The 19,660-nt window shown below is 28.3% G+C and overlaps 2 protein-coding genes across 11 annotated transcripts; both read left to right on the top strand.

Annotated features, from left to right (window-relative positions):
• Window positions 1-7,876: 7,876 nt before the first annotated feature.
• LOC115723051 (probable beta-D-xylosidase 2) lies at window positions 7,877-11,562 on the top strand. The gene is made up of 5 exons (XM_030652455.2): window positions 7,877-8,320; window positions 8,407-8,504; window positions 8,941-9,291; window positions 9,386-9,799; window positions 10,791-11,562. The coding sequence occupies exons 1-5, from the start codon at window positions 7,890-7,892 to the stop codon at window positions 11,375-11,377; spliced, it is 1,881 nt and encodes a 626-aa protein (XP_030508315.2). The 5' UTR covers window positions 7,877-7,889; the 3' UTR covers window positions 11,378-11,562.
• A 3,086-nt stretch (window positions 11,563-14,648) lies between these two features.
• Window positions 14,649-19,451, top strand: LOC115723352 (uncharacterized). Of its 10 annotated transcripts, none has more exons than XM_030652799.2 (7): window positions 14,649-14,723; window positions 15,461-15,518; window positions 17,319-17,384; window positions 17,510-17,557; window positions 17,892-17,957; window positions 18,979-19,041; window positions 19,161-19,451. In XM_030652799.2, the coding sequence occupies exons 2-7, from the start codon at window positions 15,468-15,470 to the stop codon at window positions 19,167-19,169; spliced, it is 303 nt and encodes a 100-aa protein (XP_030508659.1). In that variant the 5' UTR covers window positions 14,649-14,723; window positions 15,461-15,467; the 3' UTR covers window positions 19,170-19,451. The 10 variants fall into 10 exon arrangements, with proteins under 10 accessions (XP_030508659.1, XP_030508657.1, XP_030508662.1 ...); XM_030652797.2 differs by having other exon boundaries at window positions 14,650-14,723; window positions 15,458-15,518; XM_030652802.2 differs by lacking the exon at window positions 14,649-14,723 and adding an exon at window positions 14,807-15,052 and having other exon boundaries at window positions 17,895-17,957.
• The last annotated feature ends 209 nt before the right edge of the window (window positions 19,452-19,660 follow it).

Below are 19,660 nucleotides of genomic sequence, written 5' to 3'. Positions count from 1 at the left end.
AGTTTTAATAAGTAAAAAATAGTCAAACATAAAACAAAATTAAATAGAAAAGTATAAATGTAAAAAAATTCTTGTTAAAGTATAAATGTAAAGTTTGGAAAAAGTTAATAATTGGTGTAACTTTCCCTTAGAAATACTTGTAGGCCCATGTGCTAACTTTTCATTGACTTCAGTACTCACGTTCATCCATGATTGTGGATAGTCACCAAATGGTTCCTTAACTATTTCTATGATTTCCCTGATGGTGGTCGGTTTGCTAGTCAACTTCCTCGCCGAGAGGTCTTGTTCAATTCTAGCAACCAGTCCTGACCCTCTTCGTAATTGATGATCTTTGACCTTATCTCTATTTTTCTTTTTTGGATCCAACTCTGCTATGGATATGTTCATCTTTTGTCTGTCTTCTCATTGTTGTTGTTGATAAGCAATGAAGTAGGAGTTGGGTAATCTTCACGGCAAAACCATGGAACTAAACAACCACCTTCATCTACCTCCATTTCTTGCTTCTCACTACAATCTCCCTATTCATGCCCCCATATACCACATTTGTACCATAAAATGGCAACCAATCAAATTAGATCTAAATCTAGTTCTTTTTTCTCGCAGTTGTAATAATAAATCTTTCAACAAAGATGTTTTCCTTGATAGGAAATCCATTTTTGAGTCATACATGTCCAGTAAAAAAAACTTGTTGAGCATAGCTCGAATGCATCTCAGAAACATCCCCTTCTTGGTCCCTACTACGCATCACATTATTTTTAGTAAAAATTTTTAGGAAAGAATCCTTCATTTGCACCCAACATAAAAAATGATCAAGACGAGCATCTTCTCATTGACCAGAATTAGATCAATTTTCCAGCAATAATAACCCGTCGTTAAACAACCATGGTTGTTTTTTCGAGAGCCACATTTTGAAATCTTTGCGGTCAGAATTTTCACGAAGAAATGGTCACCAAGAATTTTCACGCTCCAGTCAGCGACCTTCTTCCACATTCTTAAAAAAAATACTTATAGTCGTCCATTCATCTCTGTCGAGCAATCACTCTCCCAATCAACACTTTCTCTCCAAACTCCACCACTTCTTCTTCATTTTCACCCCAATCCTCCTCAGGTGCCACAACCAGATTCCTAGTCAAATTAATTTATCGATATCATCTGCTACCTCTGGTGAAGTCGACGTTTTTTTTTTTGGTAAATGAGATGAATATTATTTCTCCAAACATAAACTTTTACAAAACAATCACTTTTTACAACTTTTAGCAAGTTAACCAAACTAAAATTGATTTATAAGACTAACTTTCTCAAGATTAATTGTGATGTGAAAGTGGAGAGTGGGTTAATGTGCCGTAGCGTTGGCTCGAGACCATGCGCAGGAACTGTGTTGTGGATTGCTTCCAAGTCTTTTGCCTACGTACTTTGATCCCTTCATTGGGGAAGCAGAGGCCTGTGTGCTAGCGCTTCAGACAGAAACTGCGTGGAGGCACAATTTTGTTATCATTGAGAGCGATTGGGAAATTGTACATCAAAGCTTTGATTGGGGATTCATCTAACTGGCGCATTGATAATTTTGTTCTTATTTGTAATAGACTATCGCATAATTTTTGGGTTATAATTTTGTTTTTATCTTGAGATTATGTAATTTTGCTGCTCATGTTGCTAGGTGGGTCTTTTTTAGGAATCTTACAGGCATGGTTGATGTGTCAACTATTTTTGAAAATATTATATGTAATAACTACGAGATCTAATTTCTTTGTTTAATGAATATCCTTCTTTAAAAAAAATGAGAAAATCTACCACAAATGTATTCTGAATATTTTGAATAACTTTTCCATCTATAGGAACATTTTGGTTCCAAAGAACATCATTTCTACCAATTTATATATTATATACAACAACATTAAGTAAGTATGGATATGTAGACTTGCTTTTCTAAATTCACTACAACAAATATCATTATTACCGGCGGAAGCATCCGCCGTAAACAATAAATAATAATCTCATCGGTAATAATTAATACGGCGGAATCCCCGTGATAATTATCCGTAGGCATTAATTAGTCGATAAAAATGGTTATTCTAGACGAAGGGAATCACGTAGGTAATAATATTAATACGGCGGATTAATAGCGGTGAGGGTCCGCCCGTATTAATATTTTTAAATATTTAAAAAAATATATTATAATGATAAATACGGCGGACCCATCCATGCATAATAATAATTTTAAATATTAAAAAAAATAATATTCTGATTATTTAATATAATTAAATTAATTATAATAATTATTTTATAAATAAATATATTAATTATAAATAAAATATCAAAATTAAGAAATTAAACATTAAACATTAATAAAGAAATTAAGTATTAAAATTAATTTGTCCATTACAATAAAAATTATATTATCTTAAATAAAATTAGGAAATTGTCTTTAAATAAACTTTAAAACATAACACATAATTAAAAAAAACCTAACTATCATTGTTCAAATCAGTAAATTCTAAAAATTCGTCTGCATTTGAGCTAAGTCTTGAACCATCAATATTCTCACGGGATTGAGCCGGCGGGGCAGGGTAATAAGGTTGTCCAGTCTGCGGCGTAGGCAAGATCTCCACATATTGTCGAGGGTGGGGGCGAACCAAAATTGGTTGTTGCTGTTGTTGCTGACTCTGAGCACTGAAAAAGCCTCCATACATAGGCTGTTGTGGAGATCCTCCCATTTGACCATACACATGTTGTTGCTGCAACAATGACCCAAATTGAAATAAACATTCTTCATTAAATAAATTTTCTATTTTTAATTTTTAAAGAAATATTATTTAATATTATTTAAAAAATATTTTCCTATATTGAATCTTTTTCTTAAAAAAATTATAATTAAAATTGTGAAAGAAATTTTAATATATTACATCTAAATATTATTTTTTTTGAGTTTATATTTTTTTCAAGTATATATTACAATAAAATTTTTATTTATTAATTTTTTTTATATTAAAAAAATTATTATTTTATTAATATTTTCTTTTATATATTTTAATGTTAAAATTATATTATTTATTTAATTTTTTAAAGAAATATTATTTAAAAATATTTTTCTATATTAAATCATTTTTTTTAAAAAAACTTATAATTAAAATCATAAAAAAGTTTAATTCTTTACATTAAAATATTTTTTTTTGTTTTTATATTTATTTTTCAAGTATATATTATATTAAAATTGCTTTTTATAATTTTTTTTTTTAAATTAAAGAAATTATTATTTTATTAATATTTATTCTTTACATATTTTAATGTTAAAATTTCATAAACTTTTTGTTGTTAAATTTTAAGTATTAAAAAAATAAAATTTAGATTTTAAAATCTTATTTAATATTTACATGAAAAAGTTTATTTTTTTATGTTATAAAATATTTAACTTATGAGTATTTTTTTTTCAAAAATATAGATTTATCTTAATTTTTTTATTACATTTTTTAAAAATAGTCAATTGTATATAAATTTTATACTTATTTAAAATTTGTTTATTATTGTAAAATATTAATGACACAAAATTTTTACAAAAAATTTAATACAAAACTCTATAAATTACATTTATTTTTTACATAATATATATAACACTATATTAACTATACAGTATATACAGTGTATATACACTGTATAAAACAGTATATACAGTGTATATACTGTATATATACTGTGTATATTATATATACAGTGTATACACTGTACTATATACACAGTATATACACTGTATATACCGTATATAATGTATACACTGTGTACAAATTGACAATATCTACAAATTTTTCATTCACAACACACAGCATATATACAAAATATATAATTTACAGTACACAGTATACACAAAACAGAAATTAAAAATACACTAAACTAAAATTTTTCAAATATAACACATTTTCCATTCACAATACACAGTATACATACATATATAATATTTTTTACAGAAAAAAAATTATTTTTATGAGATATATATACACAAATATTGTAAGAACTAACCTCCAAATATTTAGTACACCAACCGATCCCGGCGTTTTACTCAGAAATTTCTTCCCCACAGATTATTTATCCCAAACTTTAATGATGGAGAAAAAAATTAGATATTAAGAAAAAAAATAATATATGTAAAACGAGAGAAAAAAGAAAAAACGAAATCATTACGGGTTGCCTTTGGCGGTGGTAGACGGGCGGCGCAAGCGGCGGTGTCGGGGAAATGATGCGGGAGAACGGGGCGGATTGTGTTTGAAAACGGAGGGGAGGTGGAATGGAGAAGATGGGGGGAGTGAAAATGGAAAAAATGGTATTCTGAAATGGGGAGGGGTTTAAATAGATTTTTAATACGGCGGGACCGCCGGTATTAATGGGTTCCGCCGGTATTCATAAAAACGGTCGGGAATCCCAGTTAATGCGGCGGGTCCCGCCGATATCCGCCGTAAAACTAATTTCAAAAAATTGGGCGGTAAAAATCCCGCCCACTTTTTCGAGGCGGGATCGCCGTATTAATACAAACCCGCCGTGTAATAATAAATTTAAAATAATTTTTTTTTATTTATTTAATATAATATTAATTATATAGTTATTACCGGCGGATGGCTATTTCCGCCGGTAATACCCCTATTAATACCGGCGGGTGAGTTCCGCCGACAATAAACCCGCCGGTAATAACTATATTTGTTGTAGTGATTTTGAAGCCTTACAATTCTTGCATGATCCAATTCTCTTTTTAATTTTGTATTCGGTGAAGCCAATGATGCCATTAGTCCAAGTAACAAGAAAATATCAAACATGGTCTATTTAGAGTCAAACTACTGCTATATACGTAGGGCTATTAACACTATAAAAAAATTTATTTTTAATCACAACAAAATTTGTGACTAAATTATATATTATAAATTGTGACTAATTATAAATTATGATTAATTATAAATTATTATTCCTATATTGTGATTAAAAGGTCCGTCACTAAAGGTATTAGTCACAAAAATTACAATTTGTTGTGACTAAATGTATTTTTAGTCATAATACTTATTTTGATTAAAACTAAATTAGTGATAAATTGTAACAAAATACTATATATGTTTTAGTCAAAGTACTATTTTGTTGTGATTAAAAGTTTAGTTACAAAAAAATTATGGTGTGACTAAAAAATTGTAATTAAAAGTTACAGTTTTTTGTAGTGCAAGACCGTTCCTTAACTCTCACAAACAACACATTTGTTATTATTATTATTTTTTAATTTCATAAATAATCGTAATTCTATGGATGTTAATACTATGAATTTAAATTTGTGGTTTCTATTTTAGTCACTTGATTCTTTATTATTAGTTATGATAAGATTAATTTTATGAACAATATTTATCTTCCCAATTTTTTTCTTTATGTTTATATATAATATTTGTGTGCACCATAGTGTTTAATTATAGCAATGCTCTTTACACACTACAAAAAAATGTTATTTTTAGTGAAAACTTTTTAGTCACGACATAATTTTTTGTGACTAAATGTGAATTTTAGTCACAATAAAATGTCACGTATTTGTGACTAAAATATAGTGTTTAGTTACAAGTTGTCACTAATTTAGTTTTAGTCACTAAAAATAGATTTAGTCACAACAAATTGTAATTTTTGTAACTAATACCTTTAGCCATAAATTTTTTAGCCACAGAATGATAATTTATAATTAGTTACAATTTTTTTTTAGTAACAAGTTTTGTTGTAACTAAAATTAAATTTTTTTGTAGTGACAATATCATATTCTATTTCTAATTACCTTCCCTACATGCATATTCAATATGTTCTACAAACACTTGGATCGTAAAGTACTAGTCAAGAGCAGCAAATCACGGTTTTACAAATAATATTAGGTCTAATCCATATACAAAAGACATTTATGTAAGAATAAAATAAAAATCGAAACCAAAATACTAATAACAATGGTAGACTTTAATATACATTAGCTACATACTCTTTTCTGGAAATTTAATTATATATAATTTTTGTTTAAATTAGCTAATTCAGTTTCTCCAAAGATATGGATAATTAAATATTAGTTAAGTATATTTACTAAATCCACCAAAGAAACAAACTTAGAGAAATATCTTAATGGGAGTAGAGCTATATATAGATTATGCATGGGTGTAACATACATAGACTCATTAATTAACTTCACGTATCAATCTCTTTTTAACTTATTTTAGCTTCCACAGTTTAAACAATATCTCCAAAAAAATTATTTATTAATAAAAAAAATCACTTCCTATCCAATACTATAAATATTTCATCTTTTCATTTACAAATCCCATAAATCCAATATCCAATATATTCCTCATGATGGCAAACTATAACAAAATTAATTTCTCATTTTTTCTAGCCATAATTGGTTTCTTTTGTATGTTACTTAATGTCAAAGCTCGAGAACCATTTGCATGTGACCCCCAAAACAAATTGACGAATGAGCTGACCTTCTGTAAAACAACATTGGCTATTGATGTGAGAGCAAAAGACTTGGTAGGACGACTGACATTAGAAGAGAAGATCAAGTTGTTGGTGAATACCGCCACCGAGGTGCCTCGACTTGGGATTAAGGCTTACGAGTGGTGGTCGGAGGCCCTTCATGGGGTGGCCAACACCGGCCCCGGGACTAAGTTTGCCGGGGCCTTCCCTGGGGCCACTAGCTTCCCTCAAGTCATTACTACTGCTGCTTCTTTTAATGAGTCATTATGGCAAGAAATTGGCCGGGTACGTATTAACAATATTAATTTGGAAAGTTTATTATGTTTTATTCATACAAAAAATATAGAAGTTTATGTTTAATTTTATATGTGTACAAATATCATTACACACAAATTTGACATGCTTATATAAAAATTAGTTATTTTTTACAAGTGGAGCCTATCTTAAATTAATGAATATAATTGTAGACATTTCCTGCTTTCAAAAAATTAAGAATAATATTTATGCCAAAAGTATGATCTAAATATTCATTTGCATGTGTAATTGATTATATTAATTTATTTTTTTTATTATAAATTAGGGTAAATACTATTTTGGACCTTCTGTTTTACAAAAGTTATCAATTGGACCCTGTATTTTGTTAAATGACAAAATGGACCCTATATTTTTTTAAAATAGTACAAATAAGACCCTAATAATTGATTTTTTGTCAAAATAAAATTTAATTATAATCCGATCTAAAAGTGTTATGACAAAACTGTTTACATTTTTTGTATATGTTCGTATTAAGCATTGTCTTCAAGTTGGTTGTATAAAAAAAAGTTGTCAAAAATTAAGCTTAGGGTCTTATTTTTACTATTTTAGAAAATACAGGGTCCATTTTGTCATTTAACAAAACACAGGGTCCAATCTGTAACTTTTGCAAAACACATAGTCCAAAATAGTATTTACCCTATAAATTATTCATAATTTTTAAAAGTAGGTGAAATACCTATTTAAACTATTATATAGAACGTTATATATTAGAAAAATAATAAGGGCATAAATAATAGTACAGTTAGTACTAATAATTATTTGTAAAGATAAGAATAACAAATAAAAAATAAAAGAGATGCAGAGTAATTAGAATTTTATTCAATTTAATAGAACGTTATATATTAGAAAAATAATAAGGGTATGAATAACAGTACTATAATTATTTGTAAAAAGAAAAATAATAAATAAAGAATAAAAGAGATGGAATTTCATTCAATTACAAAATTAAAAGTAAAAGAATTCTGATAAGAAAGTCTTATATACAACTTACATAAAAGACAAAAATAACCCTAAATAACTATTACCATTGTAATATGCTTTTAGGTAGTTACTTATGCTTTATTTATAAATATATATTATTGTAGGTTGTGTCTGATGAAGCAAGAGCAATGTACAATGGAGGACAAGCAGGGCTGACATATTGGAGCCCAAATGTGAACATATTGAGAGACCCTCGTTGGGGACGATGCCAAGAAACTCCTGGAGAAGATCCCATCTTGTCTGGAAAGTATGCAGCAAATTATGTGAAAGGACTCCAAGGTAATGGAGAAGGGAATAATCGCCTTAAGGTTGCTGCTTGTTGCAAGCACTTTACAGCTTATGATCTTGACAATTGGAATGGTGTGGATCGTTACCATTATAATGCAAAAGTTAGCAAACAGGATCTTGAAGAAACTTATAATGTACCATTCAAATCTTGTGTGTTGGAAGGAAATGTTGCAAGTGTTATGTGCTCATATAATCAAGTCAATGGGATACCCACTTGTGCTGATCCTAATCTCCTAAAAGACTTAATAAGAGGCCAATGGCATCTTAATGGGTAAGTTGTCCCCAACCCTTTGTAAATACGACTCCGATATTAAATTAATTACACTAATTGGTATTGATTTTGTTGGACGTAAACAGGTACATTGTCTCAGATTGTGATTCAGTTGGTGTCTTGTATGATAGCCAACATTATACTAAGACACCAGAAGAAGCTGCAGCTATTACAATTAAAGCGGGTATATATAAATACATTTGTATCATTTTTCACAAATTTCAAATTAAAATATATATAGTTTTATGAGGAATTTAGGCCATAAATATATAAGTTTTTTTAGCGATAATAATAATTAAGTTATATTTTTAGAATTCTGTAGATACTCAACTGTTAAATGTTAAGTCATTATCACGTGTTATTTTTTTATTGGTATATTTAAACTATTTTTTTTTTTTAAAAAAAAATAAAATTAATGACTTAAACCAATCAGAGATTGTTATTGCTGACCACATGTCAATTTATTTAACACTTAAGGTATCTACAAAAATTTTAGAATTATAACTTACTTATTATTACCGTCAAAATTTAAACTTACATATTTATCTAAATTAAATTTAATATTTACTACTGTAATTTCTAAACTTACATATAATATGTTTTATGATGATGGTACAAAGGATTGGATTTGGATTGTGGCCCATTTCTCAAGGACCACACACAAGGAGCTGTGAACAGAAGTTTGGTAAGTGAGATTGACATCAATAATGCCCTCACTAACACAATCAAAGTCCAGATGAGATTAGGCATGTTTGATGGTGAACCATCATCTCAACCATTCGGTAAATTAGGCCCAAATGATGTGTGCAGCCCAACCCATCAACAATTGGCTATTGAAGCTGCCCACCAAGGCATTGTTCTATTAAAAAACCATGGACGCACCTTACCACTCTCTACTAAACGCTATAAAACTCTAGCTATCATTGGACCTAATTCTAATGTCACTGACACTATGATAGGAAACTATGCTGGTAAATCTTTTGCTTCTCTCTCATATAATGAATAATTTTATATTATTGGTTAATACTTTTCATCTTTCTAAGTCTCATTTCTATTTTTCTTTAGGTATTCCTTGTGGCTATACCACACCATTACAAGGAATAGGAAAATATGCAAAAACCATGTACCAACAAGGTTGTGTTGATGTTTCTTGTTATGACAATGAACACTTTAAAACGGCAGAGGTTATAGCTGGACAAGGTGATGCCACAATATTATTTATGGGCTTAGATCAATCCATTGAGGCTGAATCTAAAGATAGGGTTGACATTCTTTTACCTGGGCGCCAACAAGAACTTGTTTCTAGAGTGGCTGCAGCCTCAAAAGGCCCAGTGATACTAGTGTTGATGTCTGGTGGTCCTATTGATATTTCATTTGCAAAGAGAAATCCTCGCATAGGTGCCATCCTTTGGGCTGGATACCCAGGACAAGGTGGGGGAGCTGCTATTGCTGATATTCTCTTTGGTACTAAGAATCCAGGTAAATCATAATTTAACCAAAACATTACACAAATTTGATGTGGTGGTACTGTCTTTTAATACAATGGCTCCCATTTATGATAAATATAATAATTTAAAAATAGAAAAATTGTGGCGTAATAGTTTTATATAATTTATGGGTGCAAATATTATTGGTTAATTAGAATTTTTCTCTTAAGTTTTGACATGTACCAAATTATCTTTTTTACATTATTAAGATCGTTAAAAAATTTCCCTTAACCAATGAGATTGTTGAATTTAATGATTTTCGTCCAATTTTAGTAAGAAAAGTCTAACATGGATGAAAATTCAGGGAGCATGATTTACTACATATCAAAATTTGAAGGGCATCATTTGGTAGATATCAAAATTTGAGGAGTATGATTTAGTACATAAACAATTACTAAATTAATAAAATTGAATGAAAATGGACAAAAATCCTTAAATTCAATAATCTCAATAGTTCAAGGAAAAATTTTAATGACAAAAAAAATTCAAAAAAAATATAATTTTGTACATATGAAAGTTTAGGGCCAAAAATCATAATTAACCTATACTATTATTGTATATTTATAGGGAAATTTACATGGTATACTAACTTTTGTCATTTTTTTACAAAAATACTGCCAGGCGGTATTTTTTACTTTTTTACTGTGTTTTTTTATAAGTTTCATACTGCAGTATACTGTGTTAAGTTTTCACTGGTATTTTATTGGTGTTTTTTAGTTGTTCTACTGGTGTTTTGAGTTGTTCTGTTTTGTGTTTTACTAGTGTTTTGTAAAAATACAGTATTTTTGTAAATTTTTCCGTGTAACAGTATTTTTGTAAATTTTTCCGTGTAACAGTATTTTTGTAAAAGTGACTTCAAATTCCAGTATTTTTGTAAATTTCCCTATTTATATTCATATCATTTAGCTCCCTAACTTCACTTATTCGTATTATTTTTCTACCATTACAAATTTATAATATCTTGCCTTTTTTTTTAATTATAGGAGGAAAACTTCCAATGACATGGTACCCACAAAAGTACCTAGCTAAGGTTCCAATGACAATCATGGATCTTAGACCAAACAAAAAGACAGGATACCCAGGAAGAACACATCGTTTCTACAAAGGCCCTGTTGTTTTTCCTTTCGGCTATGGTCTTAGCTACACCAAGTTCACTCATAACATAGCCAAAGCTCCAACACTCATCTCTGTCCCAATTCTCAACTCAAACAAAACAACAACAACAAATGCTCACATTAGAATTGCTCATACCAACTGCAATTCACTCATTTTAGGAGTTCATATTGATGTGGAGAATATTGGGCTTATGGATGGGACACACACTGTACTTCTTTACTCAAATCCACCTACTAAAAAATTGGGTAATACCCAAAAACAATTAGTGGGCTTTAGAAAATTACATTTAGCTGCTAAATCAAGACAACAAGTTAGAATTGATATCCATGTTTGCAAGCATTTAAGTGTTGTTGACCAATTTGGAGTTCGAAAGATTCCAATGGGCAAACATACACTTTACATTGGTGATGATGAACATGTCAAGCACTCTGTTTCTTTCCAACCAAAGATTTAGGAGAAGTTAAGAAGTCCTAGAGTTCTTGTTGTTCATATTCAAATATATTTATATTGTATCTTTCAAAGAAATAAAATATATGTGTATTGTATCTTAATTATTGCAATAAGGGAGTTGGATAAATTTAAGTATATGAATAAATGTGAACGTATTTTCCATACATTATATTAATATCTTATTTGCAATATTTATTGGGTCTACCTTTAAATACTACTTGTTGGATTATTTTGAGTTGGCTAAGGTTGTTGTTATGATGTAACAACCTATTTACCTAGGAATGTCAAGTTGCTTTTACAAATAGTTTATATTAATAAGCTCGAGATTAGACTCTAAAATTGTGGTTATAAATTAAAACTTACATAAAATAGAAGGTTATATAAAACCTTAACTTTTAAACATTTACAACATGTTGGGGATCCCCGTTTAAAACTAAATCTAATTGTGTAACTAATTTTATGCTCAAAAGATTACTTTATACATCAAAATAGTATTATAAACTTTATCATTCCGCTAACTCAACCTCCGAAGATTGAGCAAACCAAAACATACTTTACTTTCATGCCCTCCAACTCATGGTTGATCAATCTTGCCTTTTTAGGTGTTAATGAGATGGAAATTTTTACATAGTTTAGGTGTTAATTAATCTTAGTTCACGAGTCAATCTATTAGCGTCTAAAAGTGTGTTTGATGTGTTTACAATATTTTGCAAGAAACTCTAACTTTGTATGTTCTTAGTTTCTCTTGAACAAGAAGAAAACTTAGAACAATCTTGGCAGAGCCTCGACTATTTAGATTGTGATCCCCTCTTTGTATAAAAATAGAAGGGTGTTTATAGGCTAAGAGCAGGTATGGACATGCCTATGACCCGCCTAGAGTTTTTGCTCAAAACCCACGGAGAAAATTACATGCAAAAGAGAGCTAACTATTAGGTCCCTTGGAAATAATTGTGCCCGTACGTGTGTGCTGTAGCTGGAAAATTGGGGACTATTGTACGTTGTGGACACGTGTCATTCAAAGGTTTAACCTTTAAAAGTAGAGGGTACGTACGTCGTTAAAAGGTTTTACCTTTAAAAGCAAAGGTTTGATATAACTGTCTAGCAAAAAAGTGGATGAGGTGCGCGCACTAGCCATGCCTGGACACAGGGGACAAAATTTGATTGTCAGAAAAATCATAACCATCATTGGGTAACCCGGATTACTCCAAAGGTAGATGTCTGCGACACTCTCGGGCAGTCGAAATTCGTGATAGGCCCTTTGAGTACCCATTCGGGTATTGGTTGGGCAGGCTTCCATATTTGAACCACTCTGAGTCCAAGACAATGTATCTTCCGTGTTTGAGAAATCAGGACAAGGCTAGGTAAGCTTAAGCCAATCTATTGGTCTTGACTTGTTCCCGGTTCCAAGAGGCTTCCCCGCGACAGGATTGTAATGGGAATTTCGATTAATTTTAGGATATTTTTAGCCTATTATTTATGTTATTTTTAGAGTTAATTTTCTTCTTTATTATCACTTTTTGGAGTAGAATTGTGCTTGTTTTCTTTAATTTCAAGTTTCAACACGTGGAATGTATAAATTGGTCAAATCTCACAAAAAGATGATCTATAAAATAGAGAAAATTGTGCAAAAAAATAAAGCTAAAACTTTAAGCCTGAATTCGACTATGATCTGTTCACTTTAAAAAAAAGTCAAAACATAAAAGTTCTAGATCTCTTTTTCATCTTTTCGGAACATCTTGAATCGTCCAATTCCGAGCAATATCGAGAGAGTTATGACCAAAATATTAGCAGTCGTCGCAGTATGAAATTTCTAAAAAAGAAAAGATAAAAAGATAGCAAGAAAAAAAAGAGATAGAGTTGCGATTTTAATCTTGTTTAAGTTTAAACTTTAAATAATATATTTTAGTATCTATTAGGTAACCTTGTTAGCCTATATAAACACAATATTAATAATTTTTTTAGTACGTTTTCAGAGCTGAAAAAACTCAGAAACTCTTAATTAGAAAGCAATTTAGAAGGAAATCAGAAGCAATCAAGGAGTACGAATTTTAGAGAGAAAAATCGATCGCGAAGATTTTTTCAACGAGGTTTTCAACATTCTTTTCTTCTCTATTTTCTTCTTCTATTCTAAATTAATATCTGTGAAATTGATACAATGAACATGAGTAGCTAAACAGTTCATTATAGGGTCTAGATGGAGATTGTTTTATATTGATTTTTGGTTTTAATATGGTTTAATTTTCTCTCAATTTCTATGTATTTTATTTCATTCGTACTTAATTACTTTTAATTGCCTGATCACCAATTAAATGTCTACGACTTTGATGCGAAATCTGAGAAGTGAGTGTCGATTATGCTATAGTGAAATAAAATCGAATTTCGATATAGGACGAGAGTACCTATATGGTTTGGATAGCTTATAGGGTTTCTGTGTTTAATGCCTGTTACATGTTTAATTTATCACGAGAGTATAAAATTTGTATGTAATTGAGGTTTGTTTATCTGAGAAGACAATAAATTACCTTAGTAAACCTGCTATTGCATAGAATTTGGTAATAGAAATATAATCATTTTAAACCATAATCAATAGATACAATTAAAATCGAAAGCCCTAACTTTTATTAGTTGTTAATTCCCTTATATATTAATTTACCTGCTTCTTACTTTCGCTGTTTTTATTGTTTCTTGATTTTAATTTTCTCTTCAAATTTTATATAGCCAAATAAAAGTAAAGATTTAATTTTAAAGTACTTAATTATAATTTTTGTGGGATCGACCTCACTCCTTTGTGGGTCTATAACTTGTCAACAATACATATAGTTGCTTGCATGTTAAAAATACTAAAATAATTATACATAAAGCACTTTTTCATATATATAATTTTCGTCTCTTTTTTTCTTTTCATTTAAATGACAAATTATCAATGTTCTAAATTAATTTTTCCACACCAAATAAAATTGGAAGAAAATGTCGGTGGGAAAAATGGTGGATGGAAGATATAATTTTGTTTTATTCTTCTATTATATTTTTATTTTTATATCTATAAACATTGGAAAAATGGAGGATGATTAACACGTGAGAATATGTACGTTATGAGCTTGGCATGGGCCAATTGATAATGATATCTTAACGGCTAATAACATATATATATTTAAATCATTTTTCTGATCTATTTACTTCTCCTCTCCATTATTATATTATTATTATTATTAGGATTTCATTTTGTTATATTTTGGATAAATATATAAAAAATAGAATGTGCATTTTCTTTATCCAAAAACTAGTTAGTTCACCACCATTAACCTCATCTTCACCCACTCCCTATCTCAAAGAGGGTAACATTAGATAAGGTACAAAAGTTTCCACATTTTCTTCTTTTTATGACTTATATTTTTATTTGTAGAGAACTATATTATGTATAGAGAGAGAGAGAGAGAGAGAGATTGAGTAAGAGAGATTGTGTAAAAACAATAAAATAAGAGCTATATATATATAATATATACATATTGAGAAAGAAAGAAAAAAGACATAAATTCTTATCTCCCATCCTCACTCCACCATAAATATTTATATGTATATATTTATATTCATTCTTTCATTCTCTTGAAATTTTTATATATATATTTTTTCCTCTCTCACAATTATTTCCATTGCATCTCTCACTTTGCTCTTCCACAAGGTAATTCCAAGATCCTTATCTCCCCTTTATTAATATCTCTACTTTTTCCTTTCTTTCTCTTTCATTATTTTTGCCTTTTTCTTTTATAATTTGGTTTCATTTTTTGGGCTGTAAATTGTTTGGCTTTATATATATAAATATATATATATATATATGTATATATATTGGGTAGAGTGATCATATCATCATCATCATCATCTCATTATAGTACTCCTTCCTTTGTTTCTCTTATTGCTTCTCTCTCCTCATCCCTCTATTTTCAGGTTCTCTCATTAAAACAAAATTATGTTTTTTTCTTCTTCTTCCTCTTAATTCTTCACTCTTTTGTGTTCAATTTTGCAAAAACTATATATCTTTGTAATAATTTCCATAATTGAAAAGAAAATAATTATTATTTTCTGGCAGAAGAGCTAAGATGGCAGATTGCAACCGAGGTGAAGATTATTTCTCATCCCAAAACCACCAGGTATATATATATATATAAGATTATATATTAATTAGGGAGAAAATAATTAAGTTAATTAGTAATGCATGGTTAGACTAATTCTTGGGTTAAGGTTGGTTTAAGTAGTTTAGAGTGATTATATATAGAAATTGTGAATGTAGAATGGTTAGTTGGGCCATATACTTAACTTTAATTTGTTGTGGTGGTGGTGGTGTAATAAAGGCATAACAACAACAAAACCCACTTGATCGCACATGACAACAACTTATATTGTCATAAGTGACATATAACTAGATTGTCTTCTAGAAGTACTATATTTATCATATAAATTATATAAGAGCATTGCTATTGGGCACCAGTACCTAACACTCTTAAGATATATCGCCTTGCGATTGACTAGCGATACTCTTTAAAAATTATTATATATATGGTACCCAATACTTAGTTAAACCAATAACAATATATTAACGCGTAAAATAGTACTAAGCATACCTTTTAACATTTCTCATTATATAACTATCCAACAAATAAAAAATCATCCATAAAATCTTACGTTTTACCTTCCCATCACCATGTGTATTTATTATGTATATGTTTGGCAACTCATTATTATAGAGTTATTGACTCTTCCTAATAATGTCAACTTTTTGTATACATTTTATTTATAAATAAATATAAAATTACACGTAGTGACATGGGTGGACTCATGAATTTGTTCGAGAATGAAAAAAATTAGAGAAATGAATAAACGTAAAAATTAAGAGATAGTAAAAATTAATTTTTAAGAAATATAATATAAAAGAAATATACAAAGAAAGAAAGTATGATTATAAAATATTTACAAAATTAAAATATAAATGTAAAAAATATTTAAAAATTAACTAAATTGTAAATAAAAAATTTAAATATTAAAATTTCGCATAGGCTACCTCTAGGCTCTAGTCCTTTATTGATTTTTCAATTTATATTTTGCTAAATTGATCCCGTTATTTAAATAAGTAAATAAAATATACATAATGTTTTTTGATAGAATTTTTTTATATATAGATATTTTTGTAGATGTATCCTTACTCTAAATATATAATGATTGATGACAAATTGTACCTTTTTATGAATAAAATTAAATCTTATAGTTACTCAAAAATGTCGGCAGAGTAAATTAGTACATATATAAACTAACTACATAGTATACAATTTCTAATGTTACTTAGCTGTCCAAATGAATCAATATGGCTATTTTTTATTATTATTTTATATTTGTTTCAAATTCATTAAATAATTTTAGCCATAATAAAATATTAGATTATATAGATTGAGGACAAGGATATTAATTCATTGTTCATCTCCCTATTTGGGACCCAAAAAGGCCGCTCTATTAAATTTCAAATAAAAGTTTGGTTTTTAATAGATTGCCAAATAATATGAAAGCTTTATATTTTTGAAAACTTTGGCCAATTGCAATAAGATGTACTATACATATTTTGGCCAATTACTATACATACTTTTGGTTCCAATCAAAAGTGTGGGTCTTGATCATTGACAATACCTTATAATAATATAAAAATCAAATTATCATGAGCTGTGTTATAATATGTTATAAATATCAATAAGGGACCATTCTTTCTTTTCTTTTCTTTTTTTGAATTATTTAATGTGTTACAAAGACATACAGCTCTAGCAATATGAATATGAAGCTTAATTAATTATATGGTTTTCTTCTGTATATAGTTTCTTTGATTTATATATATATAAATCTAAATCATGATAATTAAAGTCCTCTTTAATCGTGTATTTATTAAGATTTTGGATTAAAATTCACAGGAAGGATCAGTTCAGGGGAAGAAATATGGAGGACTTGTTCCAAAGAAGAAGCCTTTGATTTCAAAGGTTGACTACAAATTAATATATAATTTTCAAATATTAATTCTTTTGTTTTTTTATGCCATAATATTAATTTACCATCTTTGATTATTAATTAATTAATTAATTAATTTTTTTGTGGGTATATATAGGATCATGAACGTGCATTCTTTGATTCTGCAGATTGGGCATTATGCAAGGTATATATTAACTCCCCAAAAATAATGAAATTATAACATCATCTATTAACATAATAAGAAAATATTTTTTTGTTTATTTTGTAAATATATATAATAAAGTTATTTTGTTTTAAGGATGTGGTCCCATGTAATTTAGGACCATATGAAATTGCCTTGTCTTTGTCTCAATTGGACTAAAATGATCAACTAGTTACAATGAATTAATTATTTAGTCTTAGTCATACTAGATTGTATATATATATCTTTCGAACTAGGAGTTTATAATTGATTGTAATTTTTTGATAACAAAATAATTTATGATTAGAAAATTAATTAAATTTCTTGAAACGCACAGCAGCAAGGTGCAAGTGTGAATCAAAAGTCTACAGCTGCCGTAGAAACATTACGGCCAAAACTTAAGGTAATAAATAATTATAAGGGAAATGTTTATTTTTATGATTTGTAAAAGTTTACAAAATTATTATGACTATATTTTGAAAAATATATTTTATAAAAAGGAATCCAAAAAAGAAAGAAAAAAATGAGAAAAACAGTTAATCTCTTTAGGGTAATTAATTATTATCTTATATTGTTTTTCTTACATTTTTTAATTTTTTTCATAAAATAATTTATTTTTTTGAAAAAAAAAATATATTTTTGTACAAATCGAATAAAAATCCATATAATATGTAATTTCCACTAATTATAATTATAGGTTTCAGATTTTTTTTTAGGCTAATTATAATTTATGTCTCTAAACTTTGACATGTACTAAATCATCCCCTTGAACTTTTAAGGTCGTTAAAAATGACCCCTGAACTATTGAGATTGTTGGATTTAAGGATTTTTTTTTCAATTTTAGTAAAAAAGTCTAACATGAATGAAAATTCAAGGGCCATAATTTAATACATGTCACAGTTTGAGGGGCATGATTTGATAGATATCAAAGTCTGGAGAGCATAGTTTAGTACATAAACAATCACTGAAATAGTAAAATTAAATGAAATTAGACAAAAGTCTTTAAATCCGACAATCTCAATAATTCAGGGGGCATTTTTAACGACCTTAAAAGTTCAGGGGGTATGATTTGGTATATGTCAAAGTTCAGGGGACAAAAATCCTAATTAACCTTTTTTTTTTTAGAATAATTTTTAATTATTAGATGTCAAAGTTAAATCAAGCGCCTAAACTATATACTAAATTATATTAAATACCAAATAAAATGGTAAATATTATTTTGAATAATATGTTTTATAAAAATTATCAATTAAATTTTTGTTTTGTTAAATGATAATTCATAGATTCTACGTTTTAAAAATAGATGGTTAAGTTGTTTTTCTAAAAAAAACAGTTGAGTTTTCAATATAAGAATATATTACTTCAAAAAAATTATATAAATGTAGAAAATATTATTACTGAATTAATTTTACATGTATTTGCAGAGAACACCTCATCAACAACTCCCACCAAGAAGGCCTGCTTGTGTCTCTGGTGGGGAAGCCCTGGTAAGTTCAAATATTCTTGTACACATTTTTTAAGTATTATTATTATTATATTAATTAATTATTAAACTTTTAAAAAGACCCAACTTATTTATTTTTTTAATTATTTATGACTATTTCAGGAAGACTAGAGATTTTCCGAGGAGGCTCTTAAATGAAGGTGTTTATATAAATTATGGTTTTATTATTTTCAAATAGCTCAATCATTTTAATAAAGCAATTTAGTTTGCACCACAAGAGATGCTCAGCCATTTTGAAAGTTGATGTGTATTTATATGTTTGCTTAATTTGGTTTAATTAAGCTCATCACTTCTCTTGGTGATCACTTTAATCCTTTTTGTGCAATTCTACTTGTAAAAACACAATGATCATTGATCAACATCCACAATAAATAAAACAATTGTGTAGAAAAATTTGTTTATATTTACTTTCTATTAAACAAAGCCACATTACATTAATTATTACAATTTTGTATTATTTAAAAAAAAAAAACATAACACCCAAAATACTAATTAATCAACATTAATTATAATTAGTCAAGATATACATACATATTATATTATATATTCTAATAGCTTATAATTATAGACTAATTTGTATTTTAAAAAAAAAAAGTTAAAAG

Source organism: Cannabis sativa, chromosome 9, assembly GCF_029168945.1.
Source record: "Cannabis sativa cultivar Pink pepper isolate KNU-18-1 chromosome 9, ASM2916894v1, whole genome shotgun sequence".
NCBI lineage: Eukaryota > Viridiplantae > Streptophyta > Magnoliopsida > Rosales > Cannabaceae > Cannabis > Cannabis sativa.
The sequence above is the reverse complement of the archived record's forward strand: the minus strand, read 5'-3'. Positions and strand labels throughout refer to the sequence as shown.